The 20,436-nt window shown below is 46.3% G+C and overlaps 1 protein-coding gene across 3 annotated transcripts in view; it reads right to left on the bottom strand.

The window, feature by feature from the left end:
- The window catches only part of NEDD4L (NEDD4 like E3 ubiquitin protein ligase), a 289,989-nt gene extending 280,632 nt beyond the window's left edge, over positions 1 to 9,357 (bottom strand). For 2 of the 3 annotated variants that reach the window (XM_037151988.2, XM_037151991.2), the window contains exon 1: positions 8,963 to 9,357. In XM_037151988.2, the coding sequence (XP_037007883.1) occupies positions 8,963 to 9,010 (48 nt within the window). In that variant the 5' untranslated portion in view covers positions 9,011 to 9,357. Of the gene's footprint in view, positions 1 to 1,055; positions 1,096 to 8,962 lie in introns of those variants that run through there. The other variant, XM_037151994.2, reaches the window with a different exon arrangement.
- Positions 9,358 to 20,436: the final 11,079 nt, after the last annotated feature.

The raw sequence follows: 20,436 nt of genomic DNA, 5'->3' as shown, positions 1-20,436 counted from the left end.
AATCACACGCCCTAATTTTCAGAGTATGCACCAAAAAAATTTTGAAACACTACTAAAGATTTAAATTACTTTGATGCAACTGTAGTGCAGAGAAGGGTGAAAATACAAATTTTCAGTGGAGAAAATGAAACATGTATCATTTGAGCTGGAAAAAAAAGAATCCAGCTCACCAGCCACTTGTTCTGAAAAATATTCGCCCCTTGACCCTTCCCCCCATTTCCCACCTAGATGGTGAGCTCCTAAAAGGCAACAGTGACAATGCAATGACCTTGGCATCCTCGCTAGACACAGAGCACAAAGCAGGCCTGCAAGAAACATGCATTCAACTAAATAAACTCTATTAATATTTGTACTGAACAACTGCTCTAAGTTTTACCTGATGAAGCTCGAAATACACGCATTTGGGAGGTTTCTTCTGCCTCACTTTTAAATTTTTATCTTAAGGGGAAAAAAAAGCTCACCATAGAAATATAGATAATCTAAGTAAACAAAAAAGATAATGAAAATTACCTGTAATCCCTCTATTCAAACAGAACTACCATTAATATCCTAGGATATATTCCTAGTCATTTGTGTGTGTGTGTGTGTGTGTGTGTGTATGTGGACACTTTTAACCACAAAAGGATTTTACCATTTTGTAGAAATAGTGCACACTCACTGTTTCGAACCTACATTTTCCACTGAATATTATGTAACTGACGTCTCCATGCTATTAAATATTCTTCAGTATCTCCCCACCCAACCCACCATTCCCAGGGCTGCACAACACTCTTTGCTACCTCACTTTCTCAAAGGAAAGCAGGAAGCTCTTCCCCCACTTTCAAGTGTTCTCTCTCCCTAATAACACTCCCTGAAAACTAAGACAGCCATTCCCAAGACAGGCGGCAGCATGGCCCAGACTGACTTCTCAACTACCATACTTGAGAGCTCAAAGTCAACACACAGAGTTCACTTCCCTCCAGACACAGCCTGGTTCAAGTGCCGCACACATGTACTCTCTGGCATTCACAAGCAGGGAGCAATACGGCCAGTTCAAAGCTTAAAAACTAACTTACTGTTCCGTGGTCCTTTGGTTGCGTCCAATGATCACCCACAATACATGAAACATAAAAGGCACAAGAAACAATAAAAGGAAGCGAACTGATTTTCAGTTTTGTTTTTCCTTGAAACCTTACACTCTTTCCCCTTTCCAAACCAAGCTGGTAAAGAGGAAGTCAGCACTATGATGACACCCAAAGATGCATCAATTATTAGCTGAGAGAGAAAACAGTGCAAACTTGGGAAAGAAAACTCAAGTCACCCAGTCACCAGGATGTAAAGTACAGCACAGGGAACAGACACATGTCTAACCACTGTGCTGTACAGCTGAAACTAATAGAAAATAATACTGAATGTCAACTGCAATTGAAAGTCTTTTAAAGAAAAAATCCTGATCTAGATCATCCTTCAGAATCTGAAGGTATTTGGAAGACCTGTGAGTGCAGGGAGCTTTCAATACAGAGGAATAAACAGACGACTTTTTTCTTCATTAATAGTTAATGCTGAGTGCTTACTAAATAAAGCGATTCTCTAAATAGCAGAGGCTTGCTTCCATTTCCTGAAAAAGTGACTTTCCAGCACCTAGTTAAAGAAAATCCATTTCACACAAACACCTTTAGTTAAACAACAGGAAGAATCAGCAGAGAACCCTCGCCTTCTCTGTTGTCTGGGAAGCCTGTCCGCACTGGCGTCCTCAAGTTGGGGCATCTAGCACAGGCGCCAGAACGTACACAGAAAACTTTAAATCTAGATCCCTGAACAAAGACGGTTTCACCTTGTACTTTCAAACATTTATGCAGCTGTTCAGCCCCACGGAAACAGTGTGGCCCCCCACCAGGTGCGAACGCACTGGCCCTCTTCCCAACCATGGCTCTGCCTCTGCACAGGACCGCAGAGCGCCCACAAGAGAAGTCCGGCGTCACAAAAGGTTCTAGACAACACATCGCAAAACATGATCCAGAACCGTATCCAGGGAGACCAAGAAAATCCAGGCCTTGAGTGAGGCTGAAAATGAGAAATAGGATGAAAACTGTGTGAAAGGCAAGACCAGGAAGTGCAGGCACAACACAAACCCTTGTCACTGCAGCATGGTGGCCACTCCCTCATCTGGAGCTGCCCAGTCACAAACAGAAGGGCACAGAGTCTCTGCCTGGAAGACAAGAGGTGGCTGCGTGCCTGAGCCCCGCGAGGGATCCATCGGAACTTCAGACGCTTGGGAAGCCGCCCTGACCAGCGATGGGGCAGTTCTTGGGCTTGTTCATCTCCTTTACGGGGCCACCGTCCCTACAAGTTTTTCCAAGTCCCATCTTCACTGGGAGGATCTCACATCGCAGCATTTTACACTAAAAAACAACCCACTCTTGAGTGGCCTTTTCTCCCCTTCATGAACAGGAGGTATAAAAAGAATACGAAATCTCTTGGTGGATGCTTGCCTGACAAGAAGTCACCAGACACTGAGTAGATGACAGCAAGGAAATCTGATACCCTCTCGCCATTGAACTTGGCCAGTTCTCAACACAGGACTCTGGAGTCAGGGACAAAAAGTCGCCTCAAGTGTCCATTTAAGCTGGTTACTGCAGACACACTTATGTAATATGGCTTTTGTCACCTCCTATTGCAGTCATAGCTGGCATCCAGGCCACTCGGGCTCAGAACCAAACATTGCAACTATAAGGCGATCCCATGTATTCACGAAATGAGGTCCCACATGGTCACACTTTTCTCTCTGCTGGAGCCTGAGCCGTGGTCTCACCTGAGGAATCAAGGATCTCTCCAGCAGTCGAAAACCTGAGTGCAGCGATAATTGTTACTTCCTTCTCAAAGTCAATGGCAGCAATCATGGCATGGCATGTACTAGCAGTACCAGAATCATTCACAAGTCCATGTCCACCCAACAAGAAGGGCTATGACAGCGGTTCTTAAGGACTTTATGCGTTTTTATGTGGTGGGGGCTTCTCCCAGATCCAAACACCTCTCCTTCTTCCAAATGTTAAGAAGCCCTGGATAAGGAGAACCTTAAAAGACATGGCAAACATGATGATTTCTGATATTGCCCACAGTGAGAAATATTACTTTAGAGGTTTTTATTAAATAAATGATTCTTTTTTAGTTTGTGGGAAAATACTGTTTTCTAAGCCTAGTTGCTTTACCCTTGCCTCTAAATGATGCTCTCATTTCCATATTCCACCAGTAAGCCACTCCCCAGCCAACAGTAACATCGTGGAACAGTAAACAGTACAAACATTGCCACCTATAGTCAGAAAATGAAATGCATCTGTTTATACTGTGACCTGGAAGAGAAACAATGTAAAAACAGAAAGTAACATTTTGTCGCACTTCTCACACCTGCCATTAATCCTATCACCCTAATACTTATCAATAGTTACTTGTTATGTTATTTTAATTCTCTTTAATATGGATTGACAAAAGATCAATATGTAGTTTGCTTTATGACCAAGTAACAACTAGCTCAATAAGACGAAAACACTTATTCAAAGACCTATATTGTCAAAAAGCTTAAAAACTCTTAAAGTTTTGTATTTTTTTTTTTACTGTTACCTAATGTCTCTTTTTATTCTTACGGCTTGTCTAGGACCCAAAATTCAAAGGCAGCAATAAAATCTATCTAAATAGATCTTTTCACTGAAAATAAAAATGTTAACATTGTCTCAGTCTATCAAAGAGAAATTAGCTTCTCCCACCAGTCCCTCATACCACGTTTTTATGACATTATTTAAATACCTGGACATTTCAGAAAGGTTATTAAATTAGCAATGAGCAGAAAGGTTCTTCCCCTCACAGTGGATGTGAAAACAATTTAGCGGGAACTCTCAAGCACTGTGATGATGCCACACTTTAAAAGCCTTTCTTCTTTGAGATGATTCCTATTTACCCTGAATATACAGCAAGTATACTGATGTGCCCAGCATCCAAAAACAACTTTCCAACTTGGGAAGTTTCCTGGGGCCGTGGGCCCTCAGCTCACTGAGGAGACGCCAAGTGCCTTTCGCTGGCGCCCCTTCATTTCCTGCTTGGCCACGACGCTGCCGTCACCCGAGGAGTCCCACTTCGCCACTGTTCCCACCCCTTTGAGCAAAATTATTTCTATTCCTTAAATTAAGGAAACTACTTCTCAGTAGTGAGATAATCCAAGCATTCTAATAAGCAGGAGAGATTAAAATGCCCGTTTCTACAAATTCCACAGAATCCTTTAAGGAAATAAAAATCTAAAGAAAGTAGAACATAAAAGACAATACATCCTATCTGCTGATGTTAAAACTTGCTTTTAAGTGCCACAGTTAAAACCCGGGCCCTTTTAATGTTTAGTTCTCGAATGTAAGTGATCATGGCCGGGACTGTAACGGGGTCCCCCCCGGGCTGAGTAGGTAGCTCACTAAACAGCTCTGTGAGGCCTGACTTGGGGCCTTTGGAACTGCAGTGAATGGGCAGGTCTCACCTTCTTCCAGAAACCTGACTCTCCGCATCCACCTTTAGATCCAAACAGCAGCCACACTGTAATTTCTGAAAGCGATCCTGCAGCCATTTCCCACAGCAGTGAAGAGGGCGCACAGGGTTTCTCCAGCAGTCTCTCAAAAACACACACACGAACCGCTTTCCATACGTTAACAACCTACCCAGACGCCCTGTTCTTCTCTGCGAATGCCCACTTAGGAGCACTGCCCTTATTCCAGGCATCTTCTCAGACAGCGAAGCGGACATCTGACTCGCAGGTGACGGAAACGTGTTGCCTGATTGGAGGCATGGAGACTGAAGGCCCAGGGTTAGCCCGGGGTTCTGATCAGAGCAATTCATGAGTTCCAAAACAACCTTGTTTTCGTATTTTAATGCCTCTGAAATAAAGATGCTGCATGCAATCAACAGTATATCATAGCTTGGTAGCACTTTTTTTTTTGTACATCACGGTGCATCTTAAAACTGACAGCACCTTAAAGTAAAGAAAATATGATACAATGTCGGAGGTGAACCTTGGATGTTGGTGGCCGAGTGCTTGCTACAGGCACGTCAGCAGAGGCCCTCTAAGACGACAGGGAGCAGTGGGTCGGGACAACCGAGGCCCAGCTGCCAGGCCTCAGGGGCCCCAGCTCAGACCCACCACTAACTGCTGCCAGTGGGACAAGCCCCAGTGACGTCAGACTCTTACCGCTTTCCAGGAAAATGTCCAAGCAGTAAAACACTGTGGAGACCATACTACAAAGGAGGGCTCCTGATTAATTCTGGCCTAGAAGCCCTCCGTTTACAGCTCCTGACATAGATAAATATCTACACCTTATTAATCTAGCCGTGAAGACCTTTCATGATACTTGGAAGGGAGGGAGCATGTTAAAAACTAGGGCTGCACAATCAACAGAACTGGGTTCAAATCCTGACTCCGTGACTTACTTGCTGTGTGTCCTTATGGGCATCACTTAACGTCTCTGAGCGCTCATCTGTAAATAAGAGCATACCTCCCAGGCTTCTTATGAGAATTAAATGAGATAGCAAGTGGATAAAGGCTTAATGCAGTGCTGGGAGCAGAAAAAGCATACAAAACATTAGCTGGCTATCCTTACTTGTATAAAATAAGGAGGGAGTGGCAAAGTACCACCCCAGTCAGCCTGGCCTTCGCTTCTATGCCATTTGCCCCATTCTAACCACTAAAAAATGTTGAAATGCCACACCTAATAAGGAAGCTGTCATTTAAACTTTCACCTATCAGAAAATCTTTTCAATAAAGGATAACCTCAGATGTTGCAATAATACCTTTCAGGAGGTTAACAGTAACATTCATGAGTAAACGGGGCCAAAATGTGCTACAGACTGCCAACAAAAAATGCATAAAAACAAAAACCCAAACAAAAAACCACCAAGGAACCAAGCCAGATGCAGAAACCAGTCCAGACCGTTGAGCTCAACCCAAATCTGATCGTAGGCCCTGAATCAGAAGTTTTACTAATCTGCTAACCCCTCCAGCACCAAAAATACTTCATCTGATGGAGATTTCAAATTTGGTTACCCGGACTGACCTGACTTAAATCAGGGTGAAGACAAACGATACCTCGCCAGAGGAACGTTGTCCAGAAAGGCGCCACAAGAACTAAACAGCCCATGCACTCACGAGGAAAGACCGCGTGTGATCCCTTTCACCCTAAAAGCTGGACGGACCTAGCAACAATGAATGCCCGCTGTCTCAGCATCCCTTACTTCCTGGGTTAATGCAATGCTTCACCACCAGTAGCGCTGAGAGCTAGAGTCTGCCTGAGTGGGGTTTCACTAAGTGCACTCCAAACACACAGGGCTTTTCATCAACCTCCAGTGAAAACACAGAACTTGCTAGGTATGGATGTCCACTTTGCTAAGAGGTTTGTAAGGTGAGTCTTCTCCAGAGCAATCAAGTGTCTTCGGGTGTGACAGTCTGCAGCACACCCAGGGCGTGAGCTGACGACGTGCACCCACATTTCACATGCTTTAGAAAAACAACCCTGCCTGTCTATTCTATCGGGCAGTCTGCTCTACGGGCCTGTTCAAATCTTCCACTTGTTTTCTCTCACAGGCAAATTCGGGGAGACGAAACAAAATACGAAACTCAACAATTTGTTGTTAATATTCTACAAAGGCAGGCATTCCCTGATTTTTCCGAAGGGCAACCTAACAGCCTGAAACCTCCCATAAAAAGCAAACACCACAGAAATGTGAAATCATCAAAACAGCCCTGCCTGATTTTTGACTGGGAGAAGCTGAAAAAGGAGGACGGATGCGACTTGTCTTTAGTAATACGATGTGTGTGAGCTACAGAAGGGCCAGCCACACGGTCACCAAGTAATAAAAGGTCTTCACCGTTTCTTGTTATTCCCCATCCAGCCCCAAATAACCCTCCAGCAATGTGCAGTGAACCCAGCCATTTGCACGCACGTGCGCACACACACACACACACACACACACAGATTCTCCTTCTATTCCACATCCTGCACTTTCACACTAGACACCAGCTCTTCGGTATTAACTCATGTACACAAAAGTGGCCTGATGCACTCTGGGCAGGCTCTGACCCTGGCTGCACAAGTAAGCGAAGCCCCAGCAACAGTGATGGGCATGTGATTCATTTATCCAGTTGCATTTCCCAAAACACTGGTAAATTTGTTTTCCAGGGAACTGTCAAAAATAATCACGTAATTTTTTAGGAAGACCTAAGATGAAATGCAACTCTCTTCATCCTCCACTAATATGTCACGCTCTTGGTTTAGGGATGCCTGCACCGCAGCACCTTTCGAAAAACTCAGCGCCTGTCCTCTACTGCTCCTGATTAAATGGAGAAGTATAGAGTGAAAGAGAAAGCAACTCAAAGGACCCAGGGACAGAAGCGCCTGGGCCACTGAAACAATGCTGTACTTCCCGCCAATCCCCAGGCACCTGCACAAACACGGTAAATTATTTTAAACCAGCACAGCATGGACCAAATAATCAAAAAATGTAAATCACACATTATCTGCATTGTGATCATTCTTTGATAAAATACCACAGCAGGCTTTCCCTAGTACCATGGGGGGGGGCACACCCTCCCCCTCCAAGTCACCTATTCCATTACACACTTCCCCACGGCACACACACACACAAACCGTACCAGACTACAAAAGCTGGTGGTGAGCGAGAGAAGCCATAACGTGGGTTATGTCCCAGATAATGGCCTCTTCATTAACCCCGCCCCCATCGCCAGAGAAAGGGGGGGACCTCAGAAAAGAAACAGCGGAGAGGAAGAGAGAGAGATCCAGAAATCCTTGAATTTCCAGGCATCGGCTCTTCACGAAATGCACAGCTAGGATAGGAAATACCTCCCCGCTGAGTAATGCTTCGTGGGTTGTAAATTCACCTCTCGAAAGGGGCGCCAGACCTGAGCGCGTACCCCGCCAGATGGCAAACCCCTCCTACCTGCTCCATCCAGCCTGCCTGTCATGCCGAGCCAGCGACAGGCCTCCCACCCCCCCGTTTTGGCAGAGCAGCACACCAATGAGAGCCGAGCGAGGCTGAGCGAGAGAGGGCTAAGCAGTGATTTAGCAGGAACCGACCAAAAAAAGAGGAGTGGGAAACAGCGAGGAGAGGGTAAGGGTAAAAACAAAGCCCTTTCCAGGGAAACCGACATCCTTCGGGGCGTGGCTTATTTAATTTGTTTTATTAATAAAAAGAGATTGATTGAGCTTTCGTCTCTCCACCATCCCAAAGGTGTGAGGCTTTCATCCTTGGGGGGGGGGGGGGGGCTTGCAAGCTTCCTCCAAGTTTCCAGGAGCACCTGCCACCATTCTAGACCTCCTTCCTCCACAGAGAAGACCCCAAAATCCACTCTCCAGGCTTTAGACCCTGCAAGAGAGGACAGCTCCACGCGCTCACCCACTCCCACCGAGACAAGCACACACACATGCATCGGAGCACTTGCTGACACTGAGATAATTGTTGTAAAGAAAGTTCAAGGGAGGGACAATTCAGTTTCCTCCGGGCTGCCGGCTTGCAGCCCCCACCCCGACGTGGCCCACATCATGGACTCCCAGGCTGCAGGGGCGAAAGGCGGAAAGTTGCCCAACGGCCCGGGAGACGCGGCTCCGAGAGCAGGAACTCGCAGGCAGAGGCGCACGCGCCTCCTCTCACCTAAAGGTGGAAAGCGGCGAGTGAACCCGGGCTCCAAGGGCGTCGCACTGCTTTATTTACAAACAATGCGCTTGGCGGGGGGAGGGGGCGCAGGCGCTGGGCCAAAGGCCCGAGCACCCCCCCCCCAACACACACACACTGGACTCGCTTGGGGAAGCGCCCGTGTTCGGGGGTTCCCTTGCAGGCACAGGGAACGCACACCCCCGGGGTCGCCCTAGTCCCCACCCCTTGACGGGCGCCAGGCAGGAACTCCCCAGGGAGTCCTGGGAGGGAAAGGAGAGCCGCTAACCTCGTCTTCCGAAAGTCCGTAGACGGGCTCCCCGAGCCCGGTCGCCATGGAGCCGGCACCCCGCTCGGGTCGAGGCACTCCCCGGCAGCTGGGCTGCGGCGCGAGCGGCCGAGTCTGCGCCCCTCCTCCGGGTCTGGCCGCCCCGCACCCGGCCCTGCGCGCGCCCCAGGCAGGTGAGGAAGCCCGATCTGGCGCCCCGGCGGCTGCGGGCGCTGCTTCCTCCCGGAAGGCTGCGGTGCGGACTGGAGGTCCGAAGCGCCCGGTGCGGCGGACAGCGGCGGTGGAGCTGAGCCTGCCCGGCTTTCCCTCTCCGCGGCCCGCGCCTCCCTCGCTCCCGGCTCGCAGCCGCTCTCCGCCCAGTGCGGAGCCTGCTCTCAGCTCCCGGGAACCCGGCCTGCCCGCCCCCTCGCTCGCTATCTCCCGGCCCTGCTCTCCCCGCCCCCTCCTCCGCCTCCGCCCACCCGGCGCCCAGAAGGGACCCTCCCCGCCTCTCCGGGGCGGGCACACGCGCCCCCCAAGCCAATCACGGCCGGGCTGGGCGGCAGGCCACTAGCTCGGAGACGGAGGAGTTCTGCCCCCACGCCCACCCCACCCCCCAGTCCTCCGGAGTCGGTTCCCCTGGGCTCAGCGGGCTCACCGGGCAGAGGGGCGGGTCCACCAAGCAGTGTCCGCGCGTGCCCGGACCTCCCAGCTGACCCACCCTCTTCTCCCGCTTGCTCTCTGCTTTGGGCAGGGGGCTGGTTGTGCATTTGGGGACACTGAAGGCATTTTCCACAAGAAACACGCAACGCTCGGTCAACACCTCTTCCGCGTGGCCTTTTCATCGGGAGCCTTGAGCTCGCTGTAACTGTTCAGGGGGAAAGGTGGCTATTTCTAGACCCCTTTAAATTCCGGGCAACCTCAGCGAGCGGGACTTGGCAGCACCGTCGGCTCCCCGGAGTCGGTCCGCCTGGCCCGGCCTCCAGCCGAGACGAGGCTGCCCCACTGTGGCCGCGAGTCGCCACTGCCCGTGCCCACCTTCCCGGGAACAAAACCAACGCGGCTGCGCCTGTGCGGAGTGCACACCCACCCACTCGAAAACTGGCTGCGCGTGGTTGTTTGAATAAGAGGCAGTGTATCTGTGAGCCGCAACGTGAAGTAACAAGTTTAAGGTTAATCTCCGCAGATTGCAAACCGTCAAGACATCTTATTTGCCACCATAGGCTTCATTCCGCATCCCAACTCGCGTTTGTCTAGGGAGCAGTTAGTTCATTTAATCCTGAAGATTTACAGGGATGCCAGAGACGCCTTCGAATAAGTGAAACAAATTCGGCACTCGACTGTTTCAGGAAGTCTTTCCTAAATTGAGATGTGAAGTGCAGTTGTGAGTACAAGAAGAAAACAAGCCGAGCATGCTGTTTGACTTGGAGACGAACACATCGAAGTTGCCTACTTGGGTATTAACAGGAAGCGTTTAGGATTTTCACTGAAGTCAGTTTCTTAAGAAAAGAGCACTCACGTGATCTAAAGAATCCTCATGGCGGACCCCAGCTACTTTACATGAGATCAGCCATATGCCCTCATAGATTGTTTGCAAAAGAAAAGGGGCACGCCCTTCCTAATTTAAGCTCTGCTTGGCTTTCCTAGGACATTACTGCGGTTTAAAACATGTGCCATAGAAGAGGTTTCCTTTCAAGACTCAGTCCCCTGCAGTCAACACCCCACTCAGAAACCTACAAATCATGAGCCGGTAAATCAACAGTACTTACATGCCGCAAAAGCCCCATGGAAGGGGAAAAAAAGATCTTTACTGAGAGCATTTCAAAAGACTGGCCTGTGTTCATTCTTCCTGGCCCAAAAGAAATCACTGCTTCTATGCCCTCCCCAGCCAGGCCTTTGTCAAGTTTTGCACAACCTATAATGTGGGGAGAAAGCAATTGCTCTTTCAATTTTTCTAAAAGAAAATTAGAGTTTCTCTTTACACAGGATGCAGCTCCCACACCTGGAGGGGCACAGCTCCAGGCTTTACCTTTGGGGAAGGCCCTGTGACCTGGGCACTGGAGAGGCCTGTGAGAGGTCCTCTGTCCCTCCCCCCACATCACTACAGCCCCCACACCCCCACCACATCAGGCTGTGAGGGCCTGCACTCAGGGGGACATGTCTTGGGTTTTCCCCGGCGGATGATAATGAGAAACAACACTATGAAACTTGCCACCTCTCATTTATCGTATATTTTGTGACCCATGACATGATTCAAAGGCCCCTGTTAAGAAGACTCAAACTAAGACATGTATCTCAGACCTGTGAGAAAAGCTTGCCTTCTTCCAAGGAACTGATAAGCTTTTTGTGTATGAATGACAAAAATTATTTCAACTGATCGTGTTTCTTGGTTTATTCTGGCCCAGGAAACTCGGGACCAATTTTATGGCCTTAAAACATACAGAACCTCCCCCCCCACACACACACACACAAATCCCATGTGGAATTACATGCCAGCTTCCTCCTAGTGCAATGCTCTCTACCCTGGATGCACATTGTGATCATGTGGGAAGCTTTAAAATGACTAAGGGCCTGGTTGCCAGCCTCAGAGACTACGATTTCATTGGTTCGGGGTCGGGACGCGAGCATCAGAAATTCAGTAGCTTCCCCAGTGATGCTAACATGCATGTGAGGCTGAGAATAGCAGCCTTGGCCAGCGATTCCCAAAGTGCTTGGGGATCTTTACAACGGCTGCTCTCTGCCTGCCACCCCCCATACACTCTGCTTTAATTGGCACAAGGGTTCCACGCGGGCATCAGGAGTTTTACAAGCTCTGCAGGTAATTCTAATGCATAGCAAAATTGGGGGGGGGGTGTCACTGGCCTAGACTTATATTCTTATTCTTTACATATTTTCCATGTTCCTGATTTTCTTTTAATGTGTTTAACTTAGAGGAAGTTACCTAGGATAAGCATACTCAAATCCTTTGTGGAATGAGGTGGGATGTAAACAAATATTCTTAATGTGACCATGACCCTGGGGCAGCTCTACCCGCCCTCTCCCTCCCAGTCTCAGATCTGTGGTCCAGTCTCTTGGAGGAGGACAGTAAGGACAGCCCTTTGGAGAACTATTCGGAGGCCTTATCCAAAGCGAAGTCGGTCTGTCCTCCAATCAGTTTCGCATCTACCCAACAATTATGGAGAACATAACTTGTAGATTGTTCTCTAGAATTTATTCTGTTTGTTCCCTTTGGAGGCTGCTTTTAACATTAGATTTGATACTGTGGGTGTTTGGTAAATGCTCTTCACTTGCATCATCAGAAATGAAAAATTAGCAAGAACAATTTTAAAGTACAAGGGGTAATCACAAATGGGGAACATTTCAATGCTAAGCCTCTTTGCAAATGATTGAGTTGGCTTAGCAACCCATATCTTAGTCAAGCCAGAGAAGTACCCAAAGCTTGGTAATACAGAGTGTCACATATTTGCCTGTTTCACATAAATAACACTTGATTTTTCTCTTCAATTTTCAGTAATTTGTGTCCTTTTAAAACCGGTCCCCAACCTTTTTGGCACCAGGGACTGGTTTCATGGAAGATCATTTTTCCACGGATGGGGGTAGGGGGTGAGGGGGGATGATTTTGGAATAATTCAAGTGCATTACATTCCAGCTCACCTCCCATTGTACAGCCCGGTTCTGAACAGGCCACGGACCAGTACCAATCTGAGGCCCAGAGGCTGGAGACTCCTGATTTGAAAAAAAAGCTTGAGAAGCAGACATTTCCAAGATGGCCACGTATCTGTTAAAACTGGTGTCACCTTGGCACTTAGCAGTGTCCACTGGCATGTAGAGAAATCTCACAAATTGAAGGCATTTGTGATTATATAAGGAAATAAACCATGCTTCAAACTTCTGACAAGCAGAGAGGTGGGTAGCAAAGAACGACTTGTAAATGGCTCATCTTTTTGTATTAAAATAGCTATGCTCCTGAAGAAGCACATTTGGAACACAAATGTCATTGTAGCACACTCTAAAGATGATATTGTCTGAGAGGGAGGTACATAGTTCCTATATTTTTTGTTTTTATTTATTCATTTTTTAGAGAGAGGAGAAGGTTGGGAGAAAGAGAGTAAGAGAAACATCAATGTGAAAGAGACACATTGATCAGTTGCTTCTGGGGGGTACCCCAACTGGGGGACTGAACCTGCAACCCCAGCATGCACCCTGACCAGGAATCGCACTGGTGACTTTTGCTCTGTGGGGAGACGCCCAACCAACTGAGCCACACCAGTCACGGCCATGGTTCTTTTCTTTGTTCCAATATGACAAATTGCCTGTCTTTTTAGCTATCTACTTCTTTAAAAAAAATCATTAATATTTCTAAAACACCTGGATTTGCTCTCACGTGTTTACTGTATATATATTTTTTCTTTTTATTCAGTTGTTCTGTTGTTGTTCTTTATTTTCATATTGCTGAATTTGTTCCCCTCTCCTGGTTGGGGTGCTCATCACTGAATTTCTCTTCTTTTACTGTTTACCTTTGATATTCTACATGTATGCCAAACTAAACAGACCAAAAGTTAGTATCTTAATCCCCGCATCTGAACAGTACAGGAGATTTAAAACAGTTTCTGATTGACTATTTCCACGGTATTACTTCCATAACATTCTAATTTCATTCTGTCCTTTTTTAAACCACCAAATTAGATACTACTTTTATATTATACAATTTTCTTTTTTAGCTTTACCATTATGATTTGTGGTCTTGTTTCTAAGGACTCCTTGTTGCTTCTCAGGCATTCCTTTGGGATCACGTTTCTGCTGTCTGGGGGACAGCCCCTTGAAAATTCCTCTAGTAAAGGCCTGTTGGTGAGACACTCTCCGAGTTTGTTTATCAGGAGATTTCTACCCTCATCCATGCAAGAGGGTGAAAACTATATATTAGAGGCAGACTGAGATCTGTTGTGGAATGTGGAAAGACGTAAATAAATGTTCTTAATGTGAGTAGTGTCACTGATTTTTCCCCACCCTTGCCATCCAAAGTCTTAGCTTTGTAAAGTCAATTTATTTGGGGGATTTAGGGGGACAAGACAACCCTTAGGAAAAACTACACAATAGTCTTATCTAAGATACAATGGCTGCCTTGTTCTCAGCACTTTGAAGATGCTACACCTCTGGTTTCCGGCTGCTCTTGTGGATGATAAATGGGTGGTCTTTGAGGAGTGCTCCTTTGAAGCTCATTTGCCTTCCCTCTAGTTGTGTTTTGTTCTGGATATTCTAAACTTTCTACGATTTTTCTATATGTGGCTTTCTTTTTACTTATCCTGTCTAATGTACTTTGTGCTTTCTCTACATGTGGATTTTAATCTTTTATTATTTCTGAAAAATGTTCAGCTCTCATCTCTTTAAAAACTGCCCTTTCTCCATTCCCTATATTTACATATTAATCATGTGGAGACTTCTTCTATTATCAGTATCTCTCAACCTCTTTACCATACTCTGCCTCCTTGTCTGTCTGTGCTACATTCTGAGTAATCTCTTCTGAGCTGTCTTCTGCTCTGGTTAGACTCTGTTTCATTGCGTCTAATCATCCACATAAGCCATCAATTGAGTTTTTTATTCAACAATATGTTTCATATCTAAAAATTCCATTTAACTTTTTTCAAATCAGCCTCATCCTGTTTTTTTTAATTATAGTTGATTACAGTGGACATTCAATATTATAATAACTTCAGACATATAATATAGTGATTGGTCATTTATATGATGTACAAAGTAAGTCTGGTGCCCACCTGGCACCACACATAGGTGTTACAATACTATTGACTGTGTTCCCTGTGCTTTACATCCCTGTGGCTACTTTGTAACTCCCCATTCACAACTACTTCTTGATTCCTTTTTCACCCTGCCCATCTGGCAATCATTGGTTTATTCTCTGCATCCAGCCTTATCATCCCTGCTAGTTTCTTATTTTGTGTTTCCATTTTTTTTTTCTTTAAGCATCTTATAACTAACAATTTTATAGTTTGCTAATTCTTATGTCTAAAAGTTTGGGATGTGTCTTCCATTGTTTCTGCTGAGTCTTGTGCATAGGGACTTCATTCCATGTGTGTTTGTTGTGAATTCCGTTGGTTGTGATTTAATTTGGTTCATCTTAGCCTTGGGAAAATCCCAAGTGGATTCATGTTTGCTTCAGCTAAGAATGAGCCACTACCACCCAGGGACCATGTCAGCCCTATTTGAGAGTCTGGGTTTTGGCAAATTAACTAAAGAGTCTGATAGCTTTGGCTAGAAATAGATGATAAAAAATTTATTCAAGGGTCTTAGAGTTTTCAAACTGAGAACACAGCTAGACAAAACCCTGGAAGAGTTCCGAAGAAGAAAGAGAAGTCGAGAGTTCTTACAGTACACAAAGGACATTCCTAAGAAGTTTTAGTCCCGCATTCTTAGCCCCAGGACTGATCTAAGGTAGTTATGGGTCAGATGTCAGCAGTCTAGGTGGTGAATGGCAGGTGGTCTGGATACATGAGTCCTTGGGGGAGTGGGGGTAGGGGTGTGACCAGAGAGTCATCTGGAGGGCTGGTAGATGTCCGAGATATATCCAGGCATTGACACAGGACTGCAAATCTCAAAAAGTTTATTTCTAGCCTAGTTAGAACAAGAATAGAGCCTCTCCTCATGCTTCAACTTTCATATAATTTTAGCAGCTTGGTTAAAATGTCTCAATTTTATATATTCCCTCTCTTCATTCTTTCCTGTCTTTGATACAGAAGTCTCAAGTTCATCACTAGCCCCAAAATTAGTCTCCCCTCAATTTTAATGCTGATACAGCATTTACTTGCTGCTTATTGCTTTGTTCTCTGGTTTCAGCTTTTTCAGTGTATGGTCCTGAAAAAGCTGAAACCGGAGGGGTATGGGGGGGTATGCTCCATTGTCTTATTACTCAGCAAATACTGCCTCACCTCCAGGAGGAATGAATGTTCCTGCCCCAGTGATGTGGTGTGACATTGTCCAATGTTGTACAAGCACAAGAGGCAGTGTGGCCAGTTCAAAACAGAGATCCTAAGAGGCTTTGCAAGTCTTTGCCTCCTCTTTTCTGCTCCTGCTTTCTGCTAAGAGAACATTACACCCTAGGTCCCATAATGACATAACAAGAAACAGCTGAACTTGACCTACAACCTGGAACAGGATCAGCTGACTTACAGTTGCCAACCTGCCGTGTGAACCAGAGATAAATACTCATTGTTGTAGCCACTGAGGTTTTGAGATTCAGGCTGCACTTTACAGCCACAGCTGACTACATGGGACCTCTGGGGGTTGATTTCCATTGCAGGCCTAGTAATACATTTAGAAAGTTGTGATAGTTTTTAACAAGGAGGCCCAAGTAGCCAGACCACCACTTGCTAGCAGAGAAAGCTCTGTGGACCTTATTTACAAAGAAAGCACTTGAAATTTAATGCAGTTTTGTTTTTTGTTTTGGGGTTTTTTTTTTCCCTAAAAGAGGCAGTTGTGTTCTTTTAAATAATGCCTTTAGATTCTTATTAATTCCCATTAACTCATTTAGTTTAAAAATCAAACACCAAATTCTTATTTCCTTGAAATTGGCAAGTGCACTCATTAGCTTCCTATAGACACTAACGAATCACCACATACTAGGAAGCATAAAATGACAGGAATGTCCTCCCTTTACAGTTCCAGAGGCCAGAAGTCTGAAGTTGGCATCGCCCGGCTGAAACCAAGGTGCCTCCCTCCAAGGCCGCGCCGCAGGCTGCAGGGCAGAGTGGACGCCCGCATCCAGGGCGGCATTCCTTGCATTCCTCCACTGGGGACCTCTCCCTCCATCGCTTTGTAGAAGCCCTCCAATCACCTTCTTTCTTTCTAGCTGCAGTAAAATCTCCCCCTGCTTCCCTCTGAGGAAGACCCTTGTAATTACATTTAGAGCCCACCCAGATAATCCAGGATAATCTCCCCATCTCAACAGCCTTAGTTTATCGACTTGCAAGAACCTCTTGCCATTTAGGGTAACGTTCACAGGTTCCAGTGATTGAGACCTGGGTATCTTACAGGCCATTCTCCAGCCAACCACAAGCAGTGCACTGGCAAACGTCCGTCCATACTTTCCGGGTGTCACCAATGCTCAATTGTTTGAGTCCAATTTTTTGGTAGAAAGGGGAATTATTGGTTTTTTCCTCCTTACATTACGTTTTCATTTGCCAAAAGCAAAATATGTATGTCCTTCAACTCTACGGTAGTAGTTAAAACACCTGCTTTAATTAATGATTTTGACAAGTTCAGTGATTGTTTAAAAATAATAATCATCTAGGTGACCCCAAAAATCTCTACTTCATTTATTTAGTTTCCAAAAGATCTGGTTCCCACAAGGTTGGAAAAGGGAACAGTGGTTTTGCATCCTGGAAATCCTCCTCAATTACCAGAGGCTTCACATTTTATGAGTTAAGCACTTGGAGGAAACCAAACAAACTCACAGCCACAGCAGGGAACAGACATCTATGTTTTTTCTCTACACAAGTCTCTCACCTTCAGATGGAACCCCCACTGTGATCACTGCCGCCCCTGCCCCCAACCCCCACAACTACCTCTTTCCAGTGTCAGGAGCTGTCCTTTCAGTCTTACAGGTCATGTCAGTATTTGAGCCCCCAAACAGGTGTCTCCACTTACTACTGATTCTGCTCACCAGCATCTCAAGACCATCACCCCAGCGAATGCCCCAGAGACTAATCAAGTTGATGCTATGGATGAGGATTAGCAGCTGCCCTGCTGTTCCAAGGAGGGCAAGACTTGAGAGAACAAGACTCAAATACAGGAAAGGAAAAAGCCCACAGTTTGACGTCATATTTCATTGGCGAGATAGTGGAGAAACAAGACTTTTACACCTTGCCGGGGTGAGTGCAAAATGACGCCTATGGGGAAGGATTTGTCCAGGTCTAGCAAAAATTAGACTGGTAGAGTAACCCAGTAATTCCACTTCTTAAACAACAGCATTGGCAAAATATGAAGTAACATGTTATAAATATCAAAAGATTGGAAATGACCTCAGATGTTCATCAACAGAGAAGAGGTTAAATCGACTATTAATAAATTCACACAATGAAGTACTAGGTAGCTGTAAAACTGAGGACACTCTCTATGTGGAGTAATCTCAAGGATATATCGTTCAACTAAAATAAAAAATTGCAGAACCATGTTTATCCTGGGCTACCATTTATATGCAAACAGGAAAACACGCCTGAGTCCAGAAGTACAGATAATATCATCTGGGCTCTGTCTCTTGGCTCTGCTAATCTGAGCTTGGCTTTATTCTGCAATCTGGTCCTTTTGAGGCAGGATAGTAAAACAGTAGGAAAATTCCTTGGCAGGTGGAATGGGGAAACAAGAGACAGATAGCTAAACGAGGCTAATGAATTGCAAGGTCTTACCTTCCCCAACCAAGGACGATTAGGAACAAATGCTTTACACATTCCAGACCTTGCTATGGCAGACTCACCTAGGCCCCGGTTCCTCTTCAAGTGCCATTCTTCGAAGGGGAAACTGGCCAGAGGATGACCCTGACCTTATATGCTTATTTTGATGAATCAGTATATTAAAGGACACACCTGGAAAGCTGATAAATATTCTATTGTGCTCCTCCCCTGAGGCCTCCCCTAAAATTCTCACCTTTAGAAAACAGATAACCCTTAAGACAAAGGACCCAGTGCATGTTCTCCCTAGTGCCTTCCCCACCCCCTGTCCTCAGGTGTGCATCTTTCTCATCAGTTCTAAAGCACAGGTGGCAAACACCAGGCCTGTGGGCCGAATCCTGCCCTCCACCTTGTTTTATCCCTCCTGGCACCTTGTTTCTACCCACCAGCAGCGCCAACCTCCTTGCCCCTAGTTAAGGAGTAGTTACATTTATGCAGTCATAAAATTACATTCAGCCCTCTGCAGGCAACCTTGAGGCTGGTGTGGCCTCTGGTGAAAACGAGTTTGACAGCCCTGCTCTAAAGGTTCCCAGGAGACTTGCAACCAGGGAAGCAGTGGGCAGCAGCAGCTCATCCCGGGCTCACCCCCTAAACCTGTCTCCGAGGGCCTCCTTTGCCTCTGTAATTTGTTTCCTCAGTCCGCACAGCCCAGCTGGCTCACTTCTCTGCCTCGGTGACTTTCTTTCTAAAGGGCAAAGGCAGCTCTGCCTCGGCTCAGTCCTGTTGCTGTGATCTGGCCTCTTCTCCCCTAAGGCCTTCCTTTGTCTCACTGTCCACAGCTTTAATAAACATACTCTCAAAGTCACCCGGGCTTGTGTTGTGAAATCCGTCCAGTGCCACTTTCCATACCACAAATGAGACAACTGCTTGCAGCCCCAGCTATTCTGACAAACCAAGGAAGGCCCAGCCTGGCTCACAGGTCTAAACCTGAGCAAGGAGGGAGAGAAGACAGAGTGGGGTAGCAGACAGCCCCACCAGGACTGTATGGCATGAAGGGGGGGACAGTCTCTACATGAAATGCGCCGCTAAACACATAGGGACAAAAGATGCCCTGGGTAGGCTCAGACCTCTAAGAATGAGAGGATGGGAAGAGATGATCTCAAAGTCTGTCCGGGTTTCAAAATTTCATGAAGCACATGAGCTAGAAGGCACGGTGAGCTGCCTCCTCTGGGGATACCAGATGGAAGCAACTGTAAGCATCTCTTAAAACTTCGTATCCAGGAACTCATAGCAATTTATTGAATTAATGTTGGAACTGCACTGTAATTCTCTTCTAGTCCACCAGTTTGTCCACTTCACTACTAGATTGTTCAGGGAACCCGCAGCCTGTTACCTGGAAACAAAGCATGAGTTTAGAGAGTGAATTCTGAGCTGTAACAATGAAATGAGAACACCAGGTCAGCTTTTGGTGTTTTGTTCCACACCCAGAGAACTCTTCCTTTGTTTCCAGGCGGCCGTTTGGATGCCTCTGGAATTCTCTGGGGCCGGCCTTACTGGAGATCTGAGAGGAAAGGGTGTGTGTTGCTTATTGGAAGGAGACTAATGACCTCAGAAGCACTTTGGGGCAAGCAGAGAGCTTCCATGAGCCATGCACACCCAGGCTGCCTGCCCAGTCTGAGCATTTGCAGAGATGGGCAAAGCATCCACGTGAAAGCAAGATTTCTGGGCATCCAAAGGCCGTGATGGCTAAGAAGCCCCAGTGATCTGAACCTCCCCACCTATTTCATCAGGGAGACTTCAAAGGCCATTCTTACTCTTACAAATTTTTACAAAAAAAAACAATTTCTCCTCTCTTATTTGTTCTCCTAAAGTTAAACGTCTTTGTGCCATGGCTTAAGAAATCTTCTGCTTCCCATGGTTGGAACTGAGCCTGGGGAAATGGCCTTGTTACCTTTTGATAGATAATTCCAGCAAGCCCTGTGAGCTAATGGCCACTCACTTGGCATGGTCCCCAGCATCTGCTCGGTGAAGCCTCCACTTCAATTAACATAAAACAAACAACACTCCTATGCTTTTTTAATAACAGAAATTTCTCAT

This window comes from Artibeus jamaicensis, unplaced genomic scaffold (assembly GCF_021234435.1).
Source record: "Artibeus jamaicensis isolate MK-2021 breed Jamaican fruit bat unplaced genomic scaffold, CSHL_Jam_final contig_354, whole genome shotgun sequence".
Taxonomy (NCBI): domain Eukaryota; kingdom Metazoa; phylum Chordata; class Mammalia; order Chiroptera; family Phyllostomidae; genus Artibeus; species Artibeus jamaicensis.
Note: the sequence above shows the minus strand (reverse complement) of the source record. Positions and strands in the feature narration are given on the sequence as shown.